This window comes from Gymnogyps californianus, chromosome Z (assembly GCF_018139145.2).
Source record: "Gymnogyps californianus isolate 813 chromosome Z, ASM1813914v2, whole genome shotgun sequence".
NCBI classification, from domain to species: Eukaryota; Metazoa; Chordata; class Aves; order Accipitriformes; family Cathartidae; genus Gymnogyps; species Gymnogyps californianus.
In genome coordinates, this window is record NC_059500.1 from 69819061 (window position 1) to 69839994 (window position 20934).

Below are 20934 nucleotides of genomic sequence, written 5' to 3' on the forward strand. Positions count from 1 at the left end.
GTCTTGTGACTGTGTCCAACACATGATGCCTTAAATCTGGATTACAGCAAACTACTGAATAGGAATGCCCTTCTAAAGAGCTAGCTTGTGGTGTGGGTTTTGGTGACAGAGTGAAAGCTAGAAGCGTTTTAGGCTCCTTCAAAACAACAAAAAATTGTGTGGTGTTCTTTTTATATTGGCTGGGAGAAAAAAAGGAATCTTGGGACTTTATTCCTCCAATACTTCAAATAAGGATTCCAAAGATGTTAGATGCTGAACTTGCTCTTGTAAATAGCTCTGCTTTAGGAACTGCTTATTCCTTACATGAGTCGCTGCTATGACAGCTTTTTACTAGGCAGTTAACTGTTCTCTAATTAAATAGAAAATGCCTTTCTCATATTTAAAAGGTACTAGTAAACAAAAATGGCTTGTTTTTAATCTTGAAACTATTTACGCTATTTCCCAGTCTCCATGCAGGAAAAAGTGGAATTTTCTGAAAAGTGGACTTTAGAGCACTTACCGTAAGGCAGTTTTGGCCAGTAAGTGGCATTCTTCAGTAAGCACTGCTTTTTGTTTGTTCTTTTGGTAATAAATAACAAAAGGAACAAATAAAGAAATTATAAATTCAGTCATGGCAATTCTTGTCTATTCAGCTACAAAATGAGAAGCATGCATGTCCTGCAGTTTGTATCCATACTATGCAATTTAGAGGTGGCTGCCTCACTTTGGGGGGAAAGCAGAAGGTAAGTGTCCCTGGTTTTCTGCAGATGTCTATACGGTTTTGTTTCTGAAACACAGAGCATAAACCTCCAATGCAGACATTTCTAATGGTAGCTTGCTCAGATATCCAATGAAAAAGGAAACTACTTCTTGCTGTATTTCAAGGAGTCAAATAGAAATGGTTTATTCATTTATTTTGGATGTATGTGGCACAATAAAGGTGGCTGATAGCAGTTGAAGCCATGTCCTTGCAGGCAACTGTTTTCTGTTGCATGCTAAGTGTGAAAATATAATCAAATCTCAATCTGTTTCTTTCTGAAGAAGCACAATTTTATGCTGACAGTACTACTATTCCTTTTTAAAGTCTCCTAGACTGCCTATTTCTAATTCTTTAGAAACATAGCCTTTGTTTTTTCACTGTAAGTATCACTAGAAGGAGAACTAAAGGCTTAGTCCCTACAAAAATATCATGTGAAAACTGAAGAGCTACACTACCAGAAATAGAGCTGCCTAGTCTATGTCATTTATGAGAATGGTGAGTGCTAAGTGGTGAAAGAATGTGAGTCTCATAGTAGATATATGTACGTTAAGAACAAATCGGGATCCATCTGATTTAAGACTTAAATTGCAGTCTGTTAAGCATTTTGTGATGATGTGAATACTATCTGAAGAATCAAGTATTGCCTCTTGCACAGGTGTCTAGGCCTGAGGGTGGCTGCTGCTATTATCACTTGAATACAATGAAAAGTCTAGGTCTAGGGACCTCTGGCGATCTTGTACAATGTTCTATTCAAAGCAGGGCCTTAGATTAGGTTATCCAGGGGTCCTGTCAAACAGTCTTGAATATTCCCAGTGAGGGACATTCTACCATTTCCCTGGGTAACCTATTCAAATGTTTAATTGTTCTCATAGTAAAGGGGTTTTTTTATATTCAGATGATATTTCCCCTGAAGCAACTTCTGCACGGTGCCTCCATCTTCCATATAGCTACCTTCTAGGACTTAGCCTTTTCTGTAGAAGTTTCTAAGAGATGCTGTATACTTTCTTTTTCTTTCTTATTTTTGAGTTATAAACCTTGATATAACACAGAGGAAGTGTGACTGCAGCACAACTTCAAGTGGAATTATAATTTCAAAACTCTGTATCAGTTCCCAGGCTGAAGTATCATTGTGATGTATGTAAGCATGCATGCTTAGTCAATTTTTGAAATACACACACCTTGCAGAATGTTTTGGAGTCTCTAAACCTTAACAGCACTGGAGAAAGAAAGCTGGCCCCTAAGTGGGCATATGAAAGTAGAAGAAAAGGCTTAGATTAAAAGTACCATGATGAATCTAATCACAGTCTTTCTGGGTCAGAGCAAAGAGAGAGCTGATCCATTACCCTGTTCCTGATGATAGTGATCGTTAAAGGATGCTTAGGGAGAAGTGTAAGAACAAGGCAGGTATTCAGTGCCATCTCCCAAGTTCCCAGCACTTTCAGCTGCCAACCAGTTGGTTATTAATTTAGGTGCTCAGAGTCCGCCAGAGAATTAGTGAAAGGGAACTCTGTGTAAAATGGACTCTTCAAAAGGTTGGATATGCATCCTCTATCAGGTACCCCAATTCCTGGTGCCAGGCACACAGCAAAGCTTCACACTTCCCTACCAGCTAAGAGTTTGGGAGGTTCCTGTTGTATGGAGAGAATTCTTAATTCTTTATCTCATTTCTGCTGCCCATAGATATTGGGCATATTTGTGCTTTTTGCTGTTTCCTTTTTTTCAGAATCCCACCTGTTAAAAGCAAAATCCTCAGCCAAGGATCCATTTAGCGCAGGCCCTAGCTTGAGGTCAGGAGAATTCTGGGAAGAGAGTTGTTTAGGAGCAGCAGGCAAGACAGTGGGAGTGCATGATACCGATACTTCCAGCAGCAGCTGTGGTGCGTGTTTACTGCTGGTGTGTGACAGCGGAAAGTCTGAGGCATCAGAGCCAGTCAGGGTCAGCTGAGTGTATAAAAGGTTGCACAACAACGCTGTGATCCCTGAGCTGTTTAAGATTCAATAGCTGGAAAGAGACACAGGTCGATTTAGCGTCTCAATAACAACCTACCACGGATGTAACCTGAACATAAAATAAATGGCGCCAGAAAGCTGAACCAACTGGTATATCTTCCTTGCCCAAACTGCAGATTTCTCAATCTTGTGGAATCAGGTTACATTTGTTTGGACTCCTGACATATTTGTACAAGGGAAGGGGGTCAAAGAGTGGAGGGCAAGGCCCTGCCTGCAATGAAAGCCCATACATTACACTACAGGAGCTGCAGATCTGCCAACCAGCTGGGCTCAGCAAAGAAGGTCCCATTGTAAAGCAGAGGCTATAGCATTAACCTGGAGAGGTGTAGAGAGAAAATTGTTCTGCAGTGGATGAATACGCAGCATGTAAGGCCAAAGTGGAATAAATTACAGAGAGCAAACCAGGCAAGTTAGACTTCAATGCTCCTCCATTCCTGTGTTTTCCAGAATTGTTACCTGCGAAGATAAGGTCACCAGTAAACTATTGGCATTGGGTTTTAAAATTAACAACTCATCCTACAGTGCACCAGTTTTTAATGTCTAACTGTGGGTGCTTTAAAGAAACTTGGTTTCTGTAAAGTGATGGCCTATCACTTTCTGAGAGCCAGGAGTTTCATCGTATTTAAAACTGGGCACCAAAATGAAGAGTCACTCTAGAAAACACAGATGTAACTGGCAAAGTATTCAACTTGGCAAGGTGAAGAATACTTAGATAGCTAAACACTTGCCTGTTTTTTCCAACTATATATTAGACTATTAGCAAATAATCCCTTTATTTATGAGCCTTCTTTCAACTCAGGAAAGCATTTAAACTTTTATCTAGGCTTAAGGGCAACCCCATTAAAGTTAATAAGCTAAAAAATCACAAAGACATACTGAAGTGCTACGTCTATTTCAGATGTGCTGCTATGCCTTTGTCTTCAGCTTTTAAGTATGGGGAACACAGCCACTGCTTGAATAGGGGAACTGCAGATGTTCTCTGTGTATTATTGTTTGATTCTCTTCAATAACATGACCCACCAGAAGAGCATGAGTACACATGAAGATCTAAAAAAGGGAGAAAGAGCTGGCTTATTAAGTCTACAAAGTTTTTTTTTAATGTAATTTTAAACCACCAAAGAATTTAAGATTAGGCAGCTGTTTATACATCTAAGTACCAAGTACTGCTATGGAATTGAAGTAGAAAACAGCTTGAAGGTGCTTCCAAAATATTGGTCTATGGCTTAAATACAAACTTGCGTGTGATTTTAGTGTACTGCCCAGGACTGTACTGGAATGTTTTGTTTGACAGCTCTTCAGAAAAAGCTTTCCACAGGGGCACAAGAGAACTGAATGCTCCATCTCCAATAGATTGTAAGCTGAGCAGCTGGAGCACCTGGGGGCCCTGCGACCCATGCACGTATCAAAGGGTAAGCTATAGTTGGAAGTCTTTGTTCCAAAACCACAACCAAAGGGACATTATCTGTCTGCCTTTTGGTTATGGGAAAATATCAGATTGCAACTCTTAATATTGTATGTTTACAATTTGATGACACCCATAATAATTTCAGATCTGAAGCCATAAGAGTAAGAGAAGGACTACATCCAGATGTACAAAATTGGTCAAGCATTCTCATTCAAAATGTTTTATGGATAGAAATAATCTATTTTGGCCATGTAGATGTTTCTATTAAGAACATTACATTTCAATACAGTTTCCCTTTTTAAATAAAAAGCAAGTTTTTTCAAAAGCAGATTTTTATTTTCTTAGGGGAGTTCTTCTTACGAGACTTCAAAAAAAATGAAAGACTTGAAAGCATACAAAATATATATGATGTATTTCCCCCTGGATTAAAAATAACGAAAACAGTGAAATACACTAAATAGTGAAAAATAAGCATCTCTATGTACTTGCTAAGACATTATTATTAATTCAATGTTCCTGTACACTTTTTTTACACCATGAGCTGTGCATATGGATTTTCAACCAAAAATTTCACCAATGATGCTTCATTTTGAAAAGTTCTAAGTTCAGCTGGAAATCCTTCAGTTCTGGTAGTTCTCTTTCTCTCTAAGCAATGTTAATAGTGTTATTTATCCTTCAAGTTTCGCTCTAGACGTATTGAAAGATTTGGACAGTTTGGTGGAACACCATGCCTGGAGACCTTAGGAGACACACAAAGCTGTAAAACCAGCCAAGTCTGTCCTGAAGAACCAGAACCAGACTGTGGTACTGACTTTCAATGCAATTCTGGTAGGTTTTGTTTTCGTGCCATAGTGAGTTACGCAATAACTCAGGAAACAATGTTTACTTAGTTCTGTGAAGAAGTCAAATCAGTTTCCATCGAAGACAAAATACATACACAAAAAGAGAGATATGCTTCAGTGCTTTTCTAGTTGGGGATGATTTCCAGAAACAGTGCCTTATTGCTAGGGTTTAAAGAGAGTCCCCAGTGTGTAGACAGGTGGGTTGCAAAGCCACAAAGCCACAACCACAGCATGAACAATGCTTGAGAAGGGGGTATGTTCCTCTCATCTCCCATTATAATTTACATCTAGTTTAAATTCTTCTCCTGTAATTTCTACTCCATGGTTAAAAGCTGACCATACTATAAGTGTCCTTTCTTCTAGCATAACTGCTCCACCTGCTACAGAATCACTATGTTTTACAAAAAAATCACTGGGAAAAACTAGGACTGAAGGAATTTTAACAAAATGGATAGGGAGGTTTACTGACTGAAGTGGTATGATAGATGCTAGCTGGAGACCAGAATGCCTCTAGATCCAAAGTAAGATGTAAATTTGTAAAGTGATACATGCATGGCATATGAATAAATGTAATGTTCAAGATTCATCATAAATCAAAATAAAATAGGAAAATTTAATGGTAATAAAACTAGTTAAAACAGAAAAGGAAAGATGGTAAGTGCATTTTGAGTCCCAAGCCATTGTCAGTATTGTCTTTATCTCAAATACTGTGAAGTGCACATAGAGAAAGAAAAATTAGAAAGTATGTGTTTAACTACTAGTTCACAGCTATTGTGTGGCACTTACAGATGAGGCAGTTGATATCAACAAGTGTTGTTTTATTATGCTAGGGCTAAATTTACCCCAAATCTTTAAATCCTGTAGAAAAAAATCAGTCTTTGTAGAACCTGTGATATGCAACCTCAGGAGAGTTACTATTTCACTGTTGCTTTAGAACACAAATCACTATAGTTTTGGACACTATAGTGTCCAAATAATATAGTCCAAATAGCAACAGTTTAAACAACTTAGAAATAATTCTTTGTTTATCTTGAATCAATATTTTCCTCTATTCTCTTAATACAAATGTTAAAAAAAACCCAACACTAATAATCAAAGATTAATATAGAAACAATCACAGGAAGTAACAACTTTCTGCAAATGACAGCAGTTCTCCTGTCACTTACTTTTCTTAGCTGTCTTAGTAAACTCATAAGTAAATATAGTAGTATGGGGTTTTTTTTCATTTGAAGGAGGCAGGGTGTGGGACTTGAATTCCTCATGACAATAATAGAAATATACAAACAGGAAGATCTCAATAAAGTGTAGCTGGGGGTGTCATTTAAAGTCCATCTTGGAGGGAAAAAAAGCATTCATTCAACGTTTTATTCTTTGATTAGGTCGATGTATAAAGCGACGACTTGTGTGTAATGTAGATAATGACTGTGGAGACTTTTCTGATGAAGATAACTGTGAATCCGACCCACGATCACCGTGCCGTAACCATGATATTGATGTGTCTGAAGTTGGCAGGACCGCAGGGCAAGGGTATGTAATGAAAGAAAAAGTAGTATTGGGCCTCGTGAAGAGTCTAGGACTGTCTCCAAAGCCAGCTGAAAACCCTGGGGCACAGTGACATTCCCAAAAGTGGAATCTGAATCGTTTTCGTATTTGTATTCAGAAATGCTACGTAGCTTTTGGAAGAACACCTAACTACTGTTTTATTTTCTATACTTGAGGAGGATAAAATATTTATACAGACAGTGAAAATCAATCATTGTTATACACATGTAATAGAAGTTATATGAATATACCTACGATACCTACTATTTAAATGTAAAGCTTATAGATATATAGATGTTTCAAGTGATATTTCGTAACGAATCAGTCATTCCCAATTACTTTATTAACATGCATGTCTAAAAAGGAGAAAATGTATCTTGATTATTTATACAATGGGATGACTTACTGCAACAACACTCTGCCTGCAGCTTTTTTCCAGTATTGCATTCTCCACTTCCTAGATCTTCATTGTTTACAGGAGTTTTCCTCATTAATCTAAGTTGAAAATTAGTCTTTTTATTCTCATACTCTACTGGATTTCTTTCTTTTCAAACAAAAAGAAAGTGTGACATTGTTTATCTACAAATCGAGTTAGAAGGTAGCTATCCAAACTGAAACAAATGAAAATAAAAGTATACTACAGCACCACCTTGTGTTTAAATGAAAAGCATGCATCCTTTTCATTTAATTTTGGTAATAGTATTACTGCACAAGAGCAAAAATGCTGCCCCTGTAGCATGGGGAAGTAAGCCAGGTACGTAGGCATTTTTAGAAGTAGCTTCTTTGTGATTCCTATTATAATCCATTACTAATATCTTCCATGAGAAAACGTTGTATAGATGTGCAGTAGTGATGCTGGTGACTTTCATGAATTGATAACCACTTTCTACACTCAGATAGTTAGATGGACATGTATCACACATAAATACTGGAAATACTGAAAAGATTCAAATCTATGAAACAGACATAGAAAGGCAAAAAAACAATATAGAATCCTCCAAGGAGCAGTTATTTTTGGAAGTATCTCTTGTGCATTGGTTCGTAGATGCATAGAGCTATACAGCCGATAGGCCCGCTTCTCTGGATTTGTAGTGGTTCAGATTTCCTCTCCTCCGCTCCAGCAAATTCTATTACTCCACCAGGTCACACCCTGGGAGAAAAGACAATGCTAGGAGTAGCTGTATATTCCTTCTACAGATTTGATGGACTTTGTACACACTTGATACCAAAGTTCCTACCAGCAAACAAACTAATATAAGTTATGAAAAAAACAGGTTAAAAGTAGCTGTTGAGATGTCCCTTTCAAACCTATAAGGAATGCTTCCTCACAAATACATTGGTCAAGAAGAAATGTTTTTTACCTCCTTTTATTCCTAAGGTTCTCACTGTGTTTGATGTTTAATATCTATCTTTTATTTGTCTATTTCTCATACATGGCCCTTAAAGTGCTTTACAAAAGATGTATCATTATCTCCATTACACAGATGAGAGGACCACAAGAGATGAGGCAAGCTGCTGTGGATGAAGCAAGATTCAGTTCCACAGCTATAGTGTCCACCTCTTACAGAATCTGATTTTTCCAGTCATAATACCATCGTCTACAGGCTATAGGTACTGACACCTCCTTTTCTGAAGTGTAACCTCTCCTGTATTTCCCTTGTAGAATCAATGTTTTAGGGATGCAGCCAATGGCCAGCCCATTTGACAATGACTTTTTCAATGGTCTTTGTGAAAGAGTGCGTGATGGAAACACGCGGACATACTACCGCAAGCCATGGAACGTGGGTGTTCTCACTTATGATGTAAGTCTAAGTCCTTTTGGGCAAATTAGGATGTGTTTAACTGAATGATGAATCCTGACATCTTCTTGGAAGACTCGGCATATCTCTTGAGTCAGGCAGCAGCAGCTTTTTAGCATCAAGCTTTTGATAAAGTCCAGAAGGAAACAGGTTATGTTATCATTTGCTTTAGCAGTTAAGCTCAGTTGCACCAGATAAATTTCCATATATTCATTGCTGAACCTGTGCCTCGTAAATGAAATTATCTTTCTGGAATATTTACAGTATGAGCGGATGAGATGAACAGGAGATGTACAGAAAGGAATATGATACCTAACTTTCACTGGGTAGAGCAGCAATCAAGCTACTTGTTCAAGGACACACAAAAGACACTGACAAAAAGGCAGGAATAATATTATGATACTCTGGTCCTGCTTGGGTTTTCTAATCAGTGATGACTTTCTCTGTCCCACTGAAAAAAAATCTAATAGGCTTTTGAGATTCAGACAATGACTTCCAGTGAGGTTTGAACACCAAAAATGTTGATGATCTTAGAAACATCAAGTCAGATGCATTTCGGAAATCAAAGCAGTATTTTGCTTACCAAATGCTTGGCCTATCACTGTAAGTAGGAACTTCGTAGAACAATGACAATTTAAACCAGATCCTGCCCAAAATGAGTAAATCTGACCCAGAGATCATTGCTCATATTTGATTTTGATGCATAAGCATTTTCAGTTACTAAAACTCTATGTTCTGCTAAGGTATACAAAAATAAACAACACTGAAATAGGTATTCTGAATTAGCTCTTGTCTGCTATAAGAACAGAAAGCAAAATCATAATTTTTATTCATTTCAGATGTCAGGACCTATTAGCAAATCTTGTCTGCATTCTAGGAGCTGGAGAGTACTACTCCTTACATGTAAAGGAACCATTGACACATAAATTACTTTGACAGTGTTACATGCTGAGATTTAACACTTGCTGAAATATTGTCACTGCAGTTTTCTCTTTAGTTTTGAACCACTGAGCTGATCCAGATGAGGTGGTTTGGGGAGTGGGTGGTATTTCCATTTGTTTTCTTTTAAAAGAAAAAAGAGCTGTAAGAAAATGTATTGCTAAGCTACGTAAAACATACAACTTTAAAGTGCTAAGTACATTTTTCTATTACTGCCTGTTTTGTTTTCTCATACAACCTTTTCATTATCTTTTCTAAGACAAAAGCAGACAAAACCTTCACATCTGTGTTCTACCATGATCGTGTAAAAATGTTACGAGAGGTTTACATAGAAAAACAAAAACACTTTAATATTGACCTGTCTCTGAAATACACACCTACTGAAGGAAGTAACAAAAATGGTTCAGAAGGAAATTACAAGTATCACTATAGCAAGAATTCAAGTTTAAGTTCTATCCTGAAAAGCTCCACAGAAAGGGTAAGTTTAATCAAGCTAAAGGGTTTAATGTAACTATTTTAACAAACAGTAAAATCTAAACAGTGTTAGAATAATGCAATATTAATCTTTCCAAGTATTCTACTTGTCTGCTGCTTTTCTGTCATTTATTCACAAAAATGAAATACTGGCAATACTAGGGTTAAGATTTCAGACGTGGCCAAAGGGTAACCAAACGTAGCCTCATTTTCCCACCGTTTACCCTTGACTAGCAACCACCCTCACCTTCAACAGGGGCTTGATGTTAGAAAGGACCAAAGATCTCTGATCTCCTCTTGATTAGAGAGCAGCTCTGATCTAGTGCAGTGTGGGCAAATTAGGTCAAGTCCTGGGATAAAAGTTGCCACTGAGTAGGCCTACACTAGGTAAACACAAAATAGACATGTAGAATAATAACTGAAAGGTCAGATCTCAGCCATTCAGGTATGTGTGTACTAATAAACTAGCCTGGGCTAAGAGGCACAGGCATTAGCACTGTCACACGATAATCTGTAGTTTTACTAGCACACTGCCATGATTTTGGTCTGTACCAGACCAAAGCTCATGCTCTCATAAGCAATGCCCATCCTGTGGTCCCCTGCAGCATGTTTGAAGGGAATGTTCCCAGTAGGCAGTCTGGAGAAAGCAAGCCTATTTTGGGATTAGATAGATATATCTACCTGCCTTTTGAGACAGAGGAAAGGCCCTATCCCATTTTATTTACTAGTAAAGAAGTAGCCTTAGCATCTAGTGAGATCAAAGAGAGAGAGAGCATAAAAAGTGATACTAGACGTGCTAGACACTGTGGCCTAATCCAGCAGCTGGGTGCTCGTGGAATTAACTGACCAGGTCATATACCCTTTCCCACCACATACACCAAAATCTGTGATCGCAACATCCCATCATGTACAAGGTATATCAACTCCATAGTGCTGGAATGCACCACATGCAAGGAAGAATAGATCTGCCTCAACTAATTCAATCTTTCAAGTTTCTTGTCAGCCTTGTTGTCTACGACCCCTTCAGAGCTCTGGAGATCAAATGGATATAAGGGAAAACTAAGACAACTTTTATAACTGATTAATTAAAATAATGCTGAAGAGAAAGGTCTGTACCATAAAGAGAAGCTGACATACAGCACTGACTTTGTATTGGTATGAGTTTTCTTGGGATGGAAACGGACTGTTTAAATCTCAAAGCATTCATTGCCACAGAAGCAAAAGATCAAGTTCTGTAACTTAGGGTATATTACAGGCTGCTCATAGTCTAGTGGCTTGTGATTGGAGTTCTGGCCTCAAATTCTTGCTCAGCGATCAGTTCAGAAAATGAGTCATGATCTGTCACCAGCAGAGGTCTATCACCGTAAACTCATGTGGAGTGACAGTTCCTGGTCGAGAATCCTCCAGGGCTCACCTGCAAGTTAAAGCCAGGAGCAGCCCGGGGACACCAAAAGAGTAAGGGATTTTGTGCATGCTGGACGGCAGGAATATTTGCACCTACAAAAATTTCCTCACAGAGATTTAGATGCCTGAAGATTTCTGCTAGTCCTAAGCAGCATCTGAGTCTGCAGTTTAAGATCCTTTAAATGGTGCCAGGTAATGTGATGGTCAGTTGCTAAATCCCTTTTACGTACCTCCTATTAGGCACTACTGTTAAGGGAATCACATAAGTACTGCACATAATAACGGGGTTTGGAAGGCATGTGTTTGCTTAGAGTCTTAAGTGCAACTATTTCACAAGATGTCATGTGTTACAGGCAGCAGCTAGCTCCCACTTTAGATTATGATATAAAACCATCTGCAGTGTAATTTATGAAAATATCGCTCACTAAACCTAGCGTTGGAATGTATGTATGGGTCAAATGCCTCAAAGGGATTTTTTCCTGATTAATTTTCTTTTTATGATGTTATTTTGGTTTTTTGTTTTTAATTGGAGCTGTGCCTTTCCTTCTGACAGTCTGAGAATAACAGAGAAGTGATCCAAAAAAAGAGGGAACTTGGTTCTGCTCTGACTATAAACAAAGACAAAACTCCAGCTGCCCTCAGTGGGCAGCTTCTGTTATCTAGCAAGCCACATGGAATTACTTTTCATTGTTATGAAAGTCAGAAAGGCACTTTCGGTAGATACTGTACTTAAAGAGAAGACCTTGTCAAATAGATCACAAAGGGCTTACTGAAATTAGTAAGGGAAGAGTTCTGCAAAACTGGAAGAACTGAAATGATCTAAATCTCTCGCTGCTTCCTCAGTTTAAATTGGAGAACTTTTAATTTGAATTAAACAAGTTTGTCCCTGTTCCAAAACGCTAGATTGAATGCCATGTTTAGAAGTGCTGCAGTTTCTTTGTAAGTAAAATACAACAGATTTTCGTGCTGTGTTGCATACCAGAATGGCACTCTCATCTGCTTTCTTCTCCCTGCATTCAGAACCAAACCTTTCTGCATGTAAAAGGAAAGATTCAGCTGGGAAGATTCCAAATGAGGAGTCGTGATGTCCGTCTCACAGATAGTTTCCTTGATGATCTAAACTTTCTGCCTGCTGAATATGATAAGGGGGAATATTTCAAATTCCTAGAAGATTATGGAACACACTATGCGGTCTCTGGAACTGTAGGAGGAAAATATGAACTTGTGTATGTGCTGGATAATTATGCTATGTCTCGAATAGGTATGCATTCTGTTGGCCTTGCTATGGTATGCAGATTATCACCAAGTCTCCAGTCATGCAGAAAGATGTATGAGGATAGATATGTGTATATGGAGCACTACTGAGAACAGCACAGTTCAGTGTGTGCTGCTTGTGGCACATCAGTGACATTACAGAATTACATGAGTTCAACAGAGATGAGAGTCAGTCTTTGTAACTTCCAGAATTATTTGAAGTCTGTATTTTAAGTCTGTAACTGAGGAAAAAAAAATCTTAAACAAACCTCTTCAAAACATTAGCAATACTAATTGGTGTGACATGATTCACAAGAGATCCCCAATGCCTAGAAAATCTGCCTAAACCTTAAATCCAACTTGCTAGTTAGTACCTTCTTGTGGTACAATCACTCTTAAGAGTATGGTGGTGGCAAAAAATAAATAAATTGAAGAACTTCCTAGAAATCACATGGTGCACTTGAGTGTGTTGAAACTGGTTTTATAGACTTTAACATTCACACTGGAATTTTCCTTGCCTTGGTTAAGATAGGAAAGTACCAGTTTAATCCTCCCTCATGTGCAGTTCAGATATATGTGGTTTTGTGATGGATTAAAGTGATCGCTCTGGAATGAAGTTAGAAAAGGCAATTCTCATGCTGATTTGGGAGATTAGAAAATAAGTACCTGCTGCATGCAGCACCACCAACAATATTACTATCAGATGTTCAGACTATGCAAAGGGACATGGGGCAAAGATGTCACTCACATATCCCACTATTACTCTGTTCAGCACCTGGACATTGTGGTGCTGGATTTTTTTTTAAGTACCAATCTTAAGCAAAATTCTTTCTGAACAAAAAAGTGAAGTTCCAGACAATATGTTTGAGTTTAATAAATAGAAAGGAGGTGTTGGAGGCAGTAGCGGATAAAGGAGGATTAGAACTTACAGCAATAGAGTACTTGTAAGGGATTAGTGGCCTTAATTAACTTTATGGGGAAAAGGAGTGGAGAAACATGTTTGAGGTTGGGAGAGAGAGACTGGGAGGATTGAATAATTTAGCACATAAAAAGAACAAATTATAAGCAGCTGAGAAAGACAAAATTCCAATAGAGCATATGGAAAGAGTGGTCCCTAGAGGGCATCTGCTTTCAGCTAGATCAAGGAAAACAGAAATCAGTTTTTGGAGGGTTTTGGTATTTTTCTAATTACTGTAGATCTCACCTGCCTCTCAGCAGGCACTTCAAATACAATAATCCTCGCATTCATTTCATGGAAGAGGAAAAAGCAGAAGATAAATGGGAAGAAGAAAGCCATAAACATTTCCAGTAGCCCTGAAATTTATTCTCCAAGAATAATAATACCATATTATTTATGGTCATTCAATCCCTCTAATCACCTAATTATTTCCACTTCCAGGTATCACTGTAGAAGATGTGAAAAGATGCCTCGGCTACCACCTAGATGCCAATATTGCATATAAAGACTTACATGCCAATGTTAATATTGATGGTGGTAAATGTGAAAAGATTAATGTGAAGGACAACTGTAAGTATATCCTTATTTTACATTATATCTTTTGCTTAAGGAAAGATTATACCAATTGCTTCCCCTTTTATAATAAATATAGTTACTGCTGTTAGGGAAAGGACAAATCCAGTAGACCAGTAAAGGTGAGGCTGCCATACTTCCATGCTCCCAGGTCAACCCAGGCTGAGCATGTGTTCCCAGTAGGCACACACACAAACACACTTATATAACTGTGGTGGGTTGACCCCGGCTGGATGCCAGGTGCCCACCAAAGCTGCTCTATCACTCCCCTCCTCAGCTGGACAGGGGAGAGAAAATATAACAAAAGGCTCATGGGTCGAGATAAGGACAGGGAGATCACTCAGCAATTACCCTCACGGGCAAAAGAGACTCGACTTGGGGAAAAAATCAATTTATTACTAGTCGAATCAGAGTAAGATAATGAGAAATAAAACCAAATCTTAAAAAACATCTTCCCCCCCACCCCTCCCTTCTTCCTGGGCTTAACTTTACTCCCGAATTTTCTACTTCCTCCCCCCCAGCGGTGCAGGGGGATGGGGAATGGGGGTTTGGGTCAGTTCATCACACGTTGTTTCTGCCGCTCCTTCCTCCTCAGGGGGAGGACTCCTCACACCCTTCCCCTGCTCCAGTGTGGGGTCCCTTCCACAGGGGTCAGCCCTCCATGAGCTTCTCCAATGTGAGTCCTTCCCACGGGCTACAGTTCTTCATGAACTGCTCCAGTGTGGGTTCCTTCCACGGGGTGCAGTCCTTCAGGAACAGACTGCTCCAGTGTGGGTCCCCCGCGGGGTCACAAGCCCTGCCAGAAAACCTGCTCCAGCATGGGCTCCTTTCTCCACAGGTCCTGCCAGGAGCCTGCTCCAGCACGGGCTTCCCACAGGGTCACAGCCTCCTTCAGGCATCCACCTGCTCTGGTGTGGGGTCCTCTGTGGGCTGCAGGTGGATATCTGCTCCACCGTGGACCTCCATGGGCTGCAGGGGAATCTCTGCTCCGGCGCCTGGAGCACCTCCTCCCCCTCCCCCTCCTTTTTAACTGACCTTGGTGTCTGCAGAGTTCTCTCTCTCACATATTCTCACTCCTCTCTCCAGCTGCAATTGCTGCTCCCGCAACTTCTTTTCCCTTTCTTAAATATGTTATCCCAGAGGTGCTACCACTGTCACTGATGGGCTCAGCCTTGGCCAGCAGTGGGTCCGACTTGGAGCCGGCTGGCACTGACTTTATCAGACATAGGGGAAGCTTCTAGCAGCTTCTCACAGAAGCCACCCCTGTGGCCCCCCCGCTACCAAAACCTTGCCATGCAAACCCGATACAATAACACATACGTACATACACACACTGCTGGCCACACAAATCAATATAGACAAAAGCACAGCACTCGGGCAAACAGAAACAGCACCAATGGCTTCATCCTGTTGTCCTCTCCATCTGATCAGGATGAAAGTCTGTTAGTGGGAAATATCACAGAATGGTTGAGGTTGGAAGGGTCCTCTGGAGGCCATCTTGTCCAACTCCCCTGCTCAAGCACGGTCATCTAGAGCAGGTGTTCTCCCCAGGCAGCAACCCTCAGGTATTTCAGCCCCTCCTCAATATACATATATAGTCAATACAAATCCCTCCACTGGCTGACCTTAGACATTCAACTGAACCAACAACTGGATCCTTAGTCTCCTCTGTTACTGGCACATGGAAATACAACACCCCAAGGCCCACAGCTCCACTCCCATGGCTAGTACAGACCACCTGATGCACACCAACACACACACCCCCAGACACACTATGGATGTCTCCAGTAACTGGCCTTAGGTGTTCAGTCTACCCAGCAATTGGCCCTTGGATCCTCTTATCTCCAGTTTCCTTACACACACACATACTCACATGCAAACAGGTCTCAGTCAACCCCAGGACCTTAGGGTCTCTCCAGTATTTGGCCTAGAACCCCTGGTCACTCCAGTAGCCAGTTCCTCCAGTTGTCTCACTCTAGAGACATGCACATATCTAGGCCAGACTAACAGCCACTTTGATACTTGGCTCCCAAGCCACTTACCCTATTCACCTGCTAGTCTGGCATGATATTTGCTAGTCAACACACACTGACACACATATCCTCACTCGCTCCAGTTATTGGCACCACAAACACCTGGTCCCTATCAGCCATTGTCCAACTCTAGTTGCTGGCACACAGATCTCCATACACATGCATGCACGCACAACAGAGTCCCCTCATCCAGGAGAACAGAAATGGAATTTAATGGTAAGCCAGGACAGACTGCAAAGATCAAGGACAGTGCACGGCAGACAAGTTCACTGATCAGTCACCTTTCTATATGCAATCAGTCCCCTTTTTTGCCTTTATCCCTGTATTTTTCCATGCTTGTTCCTCCCAAAGCCACGTTGATCCCCCCTTATCTCTTCAGTGGCACTCCCCTAAATATACTCTAACTATTTAAGTTTGTGCAATCCCAAAATGCCCTTCTTTGCATCCAGAGACCCTTTCCATTGACTCACCTTGCTGTTTACTCATCCTCAGCCCCATCCCACAGGGCTAATGGCTCTGCTGGGACAGGCCTGGAAGGAGTCAAGGCAGGGGCTCCCTTTCTCTGATTAGGCTACTTGTGTACCCCTGCCTGTCATTGTTCCTCTCTGCTCCTTTGTGTGTCTGGACATGAGTCTTTTATCACATGACCTAAAAATTGTGAAAGGCAAGGAGATTTACTACTGAGCACAGAAGAGGCAATTATTTTCAGTGCTCTGTTCCTGTGTTTTAGTTATGAAGCAAAAGCTCCTACTATTCTAATTTCTGCCCTTTTCTGGTTCAGCTCAGGTGACACAGTAGCATTACTCATATTATCTTTGGCTTGTTATCAAATGGCTATGATGATCTCCATCATGTTTCTCATTTTGCCCTAGCCCTTCTTTTCCTTTCAGATATAGGGTTTTCTAATTTAATTACGAAATAGAAGATTTCCTCCCACATAAGAGGTATAAGCAAAGAAAGATTGAATTCCACCACAACCAGTGAGAGAAGAGTTCTCTCTATGGTTATTTTATAGAGATGGACTGGTTGCACTAAAAGGACAACTGTTTTTCAAGATGCATGGGCATTAAACTTTCTTTGGGCATTAAAGTTTCTTCTTCATCCTCTCTTCTTTCTTTCTGCAGCAGAACTTAAGGATGATGCTGTCATTGATGATGTAATTTCCTTAGTTGATGGAGGAAAGATTGACTTTTCAGTTAAAATAAAAGAAATGTTACTGCGAGGATCCAAAATGGTTGATGTAGAGGATTACATACAGTGGGCTAAGTCTTTGGTTGATGCTCCAGTAGTGATACAGCAACGGGTAAGTACAACTTCTTCAAAGCTGTGGCTCTCACAGTTCGAAAGCTTTTGTTCTAAGATGGAGGCAAGACTTCAAGTTTATCATGAACTATCAGGTATTTTCTTCATCTTTGTCGCGGATGGAGTCATGCACTTCACTCATAAGAGAGAAGCAAAAATGTACTTTATTGATATAAAACAGTGAGTTAACAAAGCTCAATGGCAAATGCAACAGTGGTTTAACAAGATTCCATGGCAAGGTACACTTCATTATTTACTGCATAGAGGACAGGGTCAGACAAAACTGGCAGGGAGACCCTCCCGTTGAGTCATGAGGTTCAGAAAGGACCCCCTTGCTTTCTAAACTCATTCTCAGAGGGGCATCTAGGTGTGGCTGGATCCACTCCTAGTCCCAGACTTGGTGAATGGTTTACGTCTAAAGGATTACATATGTGCAATCAATCCGTTATATCACTTAGCTAAGATTTCAAAGTTTATCATGCTATTAATCACTTACCAAGAATCTGTTGTGGCAAGGAATCTCTCAGCCTCGAGAAGTAACCCTGAGAGGCATCCCTACTGAAGGAGAGATCCTGGCGTGCAGCCCGCTGCCATGCAGGAGAGCTCCACAGGCCCTGGGCTGTCCACTATTTATAAAGATGATTGACTTACAGTCATATTTGCATACCAGCAAGACGTCTGGGTCACCATTCCAGACAGCCCTTGGCTACCATGTTGCCATCCGTCCCCCGAAGTCCAGAGTAAACTGGATGCAGGCATCACAACCGCCACTGGTGGTTATGGCTTAACCATACGGGGTGGGCGGAGCACACTGCCACAATCTTGACAGTTTCTTCAGATGCTTACTCTAATGATGGGTATATCAAAAGGATTCAGAACTTCAGAAAAGTCTGTTATGCATGGGCTTTTTTCTTCTACAGCCTTCTCCAATACATACACTTGTTCCAGTTAAGATAAGAAACGCATATTTAAAGAAACAAAATTTGGAAAGAGCAATTGAAGACTACATTACCGAATACAGTGTGTGCAAATGTGAGCCCTGCAAAAATGGAGGCACCCTTGTGCTGGTAGATGGGGCCTGTACCTGCATGTGCTCAAGCTACTTTAAGGGAATTGCTTGTCAGATTCCCAAATCTACATTAATTAAAGGTTAGTAAATACTCCAGACATACTAAAATGACCATATTTGTTATAGTGAACAATATCCTGACAAAATGAGCCTTTATAAGGACAGAGGGATGTCCTAGTACTCCCTTATACCTACTGCTGTCAAATCTCATGGGTATATGATGTGGAAGTTAGTGTAACTTACTGGGTTCTTTCTATAAAGAGGGCATTCTAAATTAGAGTTCATTGTCCCACATACATTGGTGTGTCTTGGAATGATACTCCACGTTCATTTAAGTAAACAGGTGTATTATTGAAGCATAGTGCATTAATGGTAAACTGATTTCAAGCAAAAGCAATCTCACCACGTAACAAGCTATTTTGTCTTCAGTTTCCTGCAAAAGCACTGTGTTTGCTAACACATGATCACATTTCATAATTATCATGCTAGCTTAATATTAGACTGGTCCACAAAGGGTAAGAGGGAGATGAATGCAGTTCCGCAACTGATGATGTAAAAAATTTATTGTGCAGTAAATTCATTCTCTGTGGCCAAGTTTTTAAAGCATAGGTGCCTTAGAATTTGATATTCAGGCAGCTTACTAGGGTGACGAAAATGTTGAAACCCCTAGGCTCTTAAGCAGTGCCACTGACCAGGACATTTTGAAAAGCCAAATCTGTGTGGTGGGTTGTATGCCGGAGGCTGCAATGATCTGCAGAGTCACCCTAACTGAAAACGTAAGAATTGAATCATGGTCTACCTTGTCCACCCTCAAAAGTGCCAAGTAAAAAGCTCTAATTAATCTTTCTGTCACTGCACAGAAGACAGAGAGATTCTGGACTAATCCTAGTATGGTGTCTTAATACCAGTCATCACTGATGGAGGCTGGAGCTGTTGGAGTGCCTGGTCCACCTGCATCAATGGAGAAAGCACTCGAACTCGCCAGTGTAATAATCCTACACCAGAACCTGATGGCAGACCATGCCAGGGAGAAAGCATTGAAAAACGGCCCTGTGGAGATGCCAAATAGTTATGCTGCTCAAAAACAGGTAAGCAGCCTCTCTAAGTACTAATGTGTTATTACTGTTCAGAATAAATGGTCAGCCAATATTTGGGGCATTTCAGTGACACAGCTGAAGAAGTGATGGCTAAGTCCACTTACATGTTTCATTTAAATCTGTGACTTGATACAGCTTTTAAAAACAGCCACCTAGTAGCTCGAATTCGTGAATGGTTAGATTTGAATTTGAGTGACTTGACAAGTAATGTTATATCACCGAACTCAAGACTAAAATGGAATGCTGGATACGAACAGACTAAAAATCCAGCTCTTAAAATCCAGATTTCATCACCAGACTCTCCATCAAAAAACTTATGTCTTAGGGAGAGGGAAAGAGACATGTTTTCCAGAAACAAAATATAAAGACAGTTTGGGAGTCTGAATTCACTTACTTGATAAATAGAATGCTTAAATCCAACAAAGCTACTGTTATAGCAGTCTTGAAACATTTAGCTTGGAAAAAAATAGTTCAAGAAAATGTCTAGCTACATGGTTTTGTCAGGTTTATTTATTTTTAATATAATACTGCAAAGCAAAACAAAAAAAAAAGCAGGACTTCAAGGAGGGATGCTCTGGTCCATAAAACGGCACAGTGGTCTCAACTTTCTTCACCTGCTGAGAACAAGAAGCTTGCATGCCACTTGGATGTGACAGTAAGAGTTTTCAGGCCCAGGAGGAAGTGTTTGGGTTTTATGCTTAACATGTTACCATAAGTTCCTTCTCTTCTGGGAGGCCCCAAGAAGAAAAGAGGTGGCAAGATAGGGAAAGGATTTTGAATGTTTTCCCACTGAAACACCCTGATGGTAAGTCTTGCAACATGACCTCTACCTGCACCAAAAATATGTATCAGATGGTTTCTTCTATGCCTGCTCTCTCTCAGCTTCCGTAGCATTCGGCTACATCTAATATTCTACTTGTGAAGCACCCTGAAAAAACCATGGCCAGCAAGACATGACAGCACTCATGGGCCATCTGGCCCTACATCAGGGAATTACAAACTGCTTCCTACCACACCGCATCTCCAGGCTATCAAAGCTACTTATTCCATAAGTTATTCCACAAGTTATTCCACAGGTGGAAGAGAGAAAATTGAGAGAAGAATATGATACAGAACTGGAAAATCGAGAGTAATATGAGGGAGACAAGTTAAGAAATAGGGAAGTTAAATATAACTAGCAAGCAGCAGATTCAAAACAGACTGAAGACTGGTCCTTCACACAGTGGGCATACCAAAAGTAAATATGCATTTTAAAAACCTCAACACAAACTAATGGAAGGTTCTCAAACATGTAGATAATCATGCTCGCTCAGGAAGACTCTGAAACATCAATTTTGGCAGGATGGGAAAGTATTCTGGGGAAGTATTTCTATGTGTTTGTCTACTCTTGGACATTCCCTATGTCGGTGCTATTGCCCTCTTGTTAAAAACCAGGTATCAAGTTAGCCTTTGCTTGATCCAGTGAAGTTGGCCTTATGTTAAAAAAAATCTCATA

The 20934-nt window shown here is 40.2% G+C and overlaps 1 protein-coding gene across 1 annotated transcript; it reads left to right on the top strand.

The window, feature by feature from the left end:
* Window positions 1–639: 639 nt before the first annotated feature.
* C9 (complement C9) lies at window positions 640–19411 on the top strand. Its single transcript, XM_050913508.1, has 11 exons — window positions 640–722; window positions 4040–4157; window positions 4834–4981; window positions 6375–6522; window positions 8201–8339; window positions 9535–9753; window positions 12174–12414; window positions 13807–13935; window positions 17096–17274; window positions 18194–18422; window positions 19251–19411. Exons 1-11 carry the CDS (start codon window positions 640–642, stop codon window positions 19409–19411), a joined length of 1794 nt encoding a protein of 597 aa, XP_050769465.1.
* Window positions 19412–20934: the final 1523 nt, after the last annotated feature.